This window comes from Rosa rugosa, chromosome 3 (assembly GCF_958449725.1).
Source record: "Rosa rugosa chromosome 3, drRosRugo1.1, whole genome shotgun sequence".
In the NCBI taxonomy this organism is placed as follows: domain Eukaryota; kingdom Viridiplantae; phylum Streptophyta; class Magnoliopsida; order Rosales; family Rosaceae; genus Rosa; species Rosa rugosa.
In genome coordinates, this window is record NC_084822.1 from 16,694,147 (window position 1) to 16,696,013 (window position 1,867).

The 1,867-nt window shown below is 38.0% G+C and overlaps 1 protein-coding gene across 1 annotated transcript; it reads right to left on the reverse strand.

Moving 5' to 3' along the window:
* Positions 1-1,108: 1,108 nt before the first annotated feature.
* Positions 1,109-1,561, reverse strand: LOC133737328 (plant UBX domain-containing protein 1-like). Its single transcript, XM_062164909.1, has one exon. It carries the CDS (start codon positions 1,559-1,561, stop codon positions 1,109-1,111), a length of 453 nt encoding a protein of 150 aa, XP_062020893.1.
* Between the last annotated feature and the right edge of the window lie 306 nt (positions 1,562-1,867).

Here is a 1,867-nt window from a genome sequence, read left to right on the forward strand (position 1 = left end):
AAGGGCTGGTACGGCTGCCTTCAAACCTTGATTAATGAAACTGGATTTTGTACAAAATCACAGTTCGTTAAGAAAATGGATGAAAATACTTATATCGATATTAATGGATTGACAAAAAATACTTCGAATTTATTATTCATCTTTATTAATTAGGTAGAAGAATATTCTAAATTGATGATATAAGAACGTATTTAATTCAACTTTACCGAATTGAATAAACCAACGGATCGAAAGCACTTCAACCCACTGGCCACTGCCCACCTTAATGGATTTAGGTGAGTTATTAACATTTAATATATAAATATCCTATAGTTATATGATACTAATACATAATCAATCTGTGTGACCACTAGGCAGACAAATTTTATTTATCATTGGGCTGCCACTTTCAATTGAAACGGGTTTTGATATCTGGGCTCCATTTTCTTTATATAATTTGGAATTATTTAATTGTGTGTGTGTGTGAGTGACTAGAGAGTAGAGAGACAAAAGCCTTCAGAATCTAATTATTAATGCCCAATCCTGCTCCTTCAAGGCAATGGAAATTGCTCTTTTCTTTGGAATCCTCGAGTTGATTCAGGTACAAGCTTCGTTTGTGGTTAGTGTTGGTGCCACTTCTCTCTTCTTTCTTGCCTGTAAAGGTTCCGGTAAAGGCTTTTTGAGAAGAGATAAGGTTGCAGCGTACTTGATCAAAGCTACAGATATTTGATTAACTAATTACTTGTTCTTAGAAAACTAGTTCTCTTTTTAGTTGATGGAACACCTAAACTGCTCTTCTTTTAAAATTATTAACTTTTGTACACGTTCCTTCTTTATGTTAGATACGATTCTATTTGCTGGAGCTGAACAGGTCCAGAATATAGGGTTTAAAACTTGGTGAAGTTATTATTATAGTATGTTGAAGAAGAGAAAAAAAAAAAAAACAAAATTTGTTTTCGAGACCTGCACATTAATATATTGATAATCTAAAACATCAGAAAGACACAAACATATTGTCAATGTTGAGGTCACACACTATGTTAATATAAACTTGCATTGTTCTTTCTCGACCTCCTCAAAGAACAAGGTCGTCAAATCTTGTGTAGCAATTTAGATGCGGCTCTGTTGATTACTGGTATGATAAATAAACAATTGCACCAGGAACAAACCCAGCAGAGTAAAAATCCTGTGCCATGTCTCTTATCAGCTTCTTAGGAGGAGTAGTATAGATCTGGAACGGGCGAGCGACCACTTTGTTGAGAAGATCAAGCAAGCTCTGAATCTTTTCCGATGGATGAAAACTGGCCTCTAACAATGTCTCATCATTATCAGGACATCGAACCCTAATCATTGCCTTCGTGATCCTTGACCTGCAAGCCACCTGTTCTTCTGCCCCTCTCATCTTCCGGGAATTCAAAACCCGATAATAATCCTCTGCGGTGAATTCAAAAATTTCATCGTCCTCAGCCTCCTGATAGTTTGAAGAAAATGCCGAAGCTTCAAAAATGTGAGCTTTTATACGATCGAGGTTGGCGGGGAGCCTCCTTCTTTCGAAGGATAATGTGGATGAAACATCAGTCATCATTGTCTGAGGTCGGCAGTTATAATCAACTGTTGAGAATATATACATCCCACATGGGAAAAATGGGACCTTGCCTATGGGTTTATAAGGGTTTGGGCCACTCCATCCTGTTAAACAGCGACAAGCGTGGCCCATGGCCTACCATTGTACCGATACTGTCCCAACTTAACCACCCGTTAGGTGTTGGGTTTTAATCACAAAAGGCCTCGGTACAATTGGGTGAGAGCCACCCACTTATAAGTTATATTTTATTTGTCACTTTTCCAATGTGGGATCTTTCCTCTCCAACACGCCCCCTCACGTGCA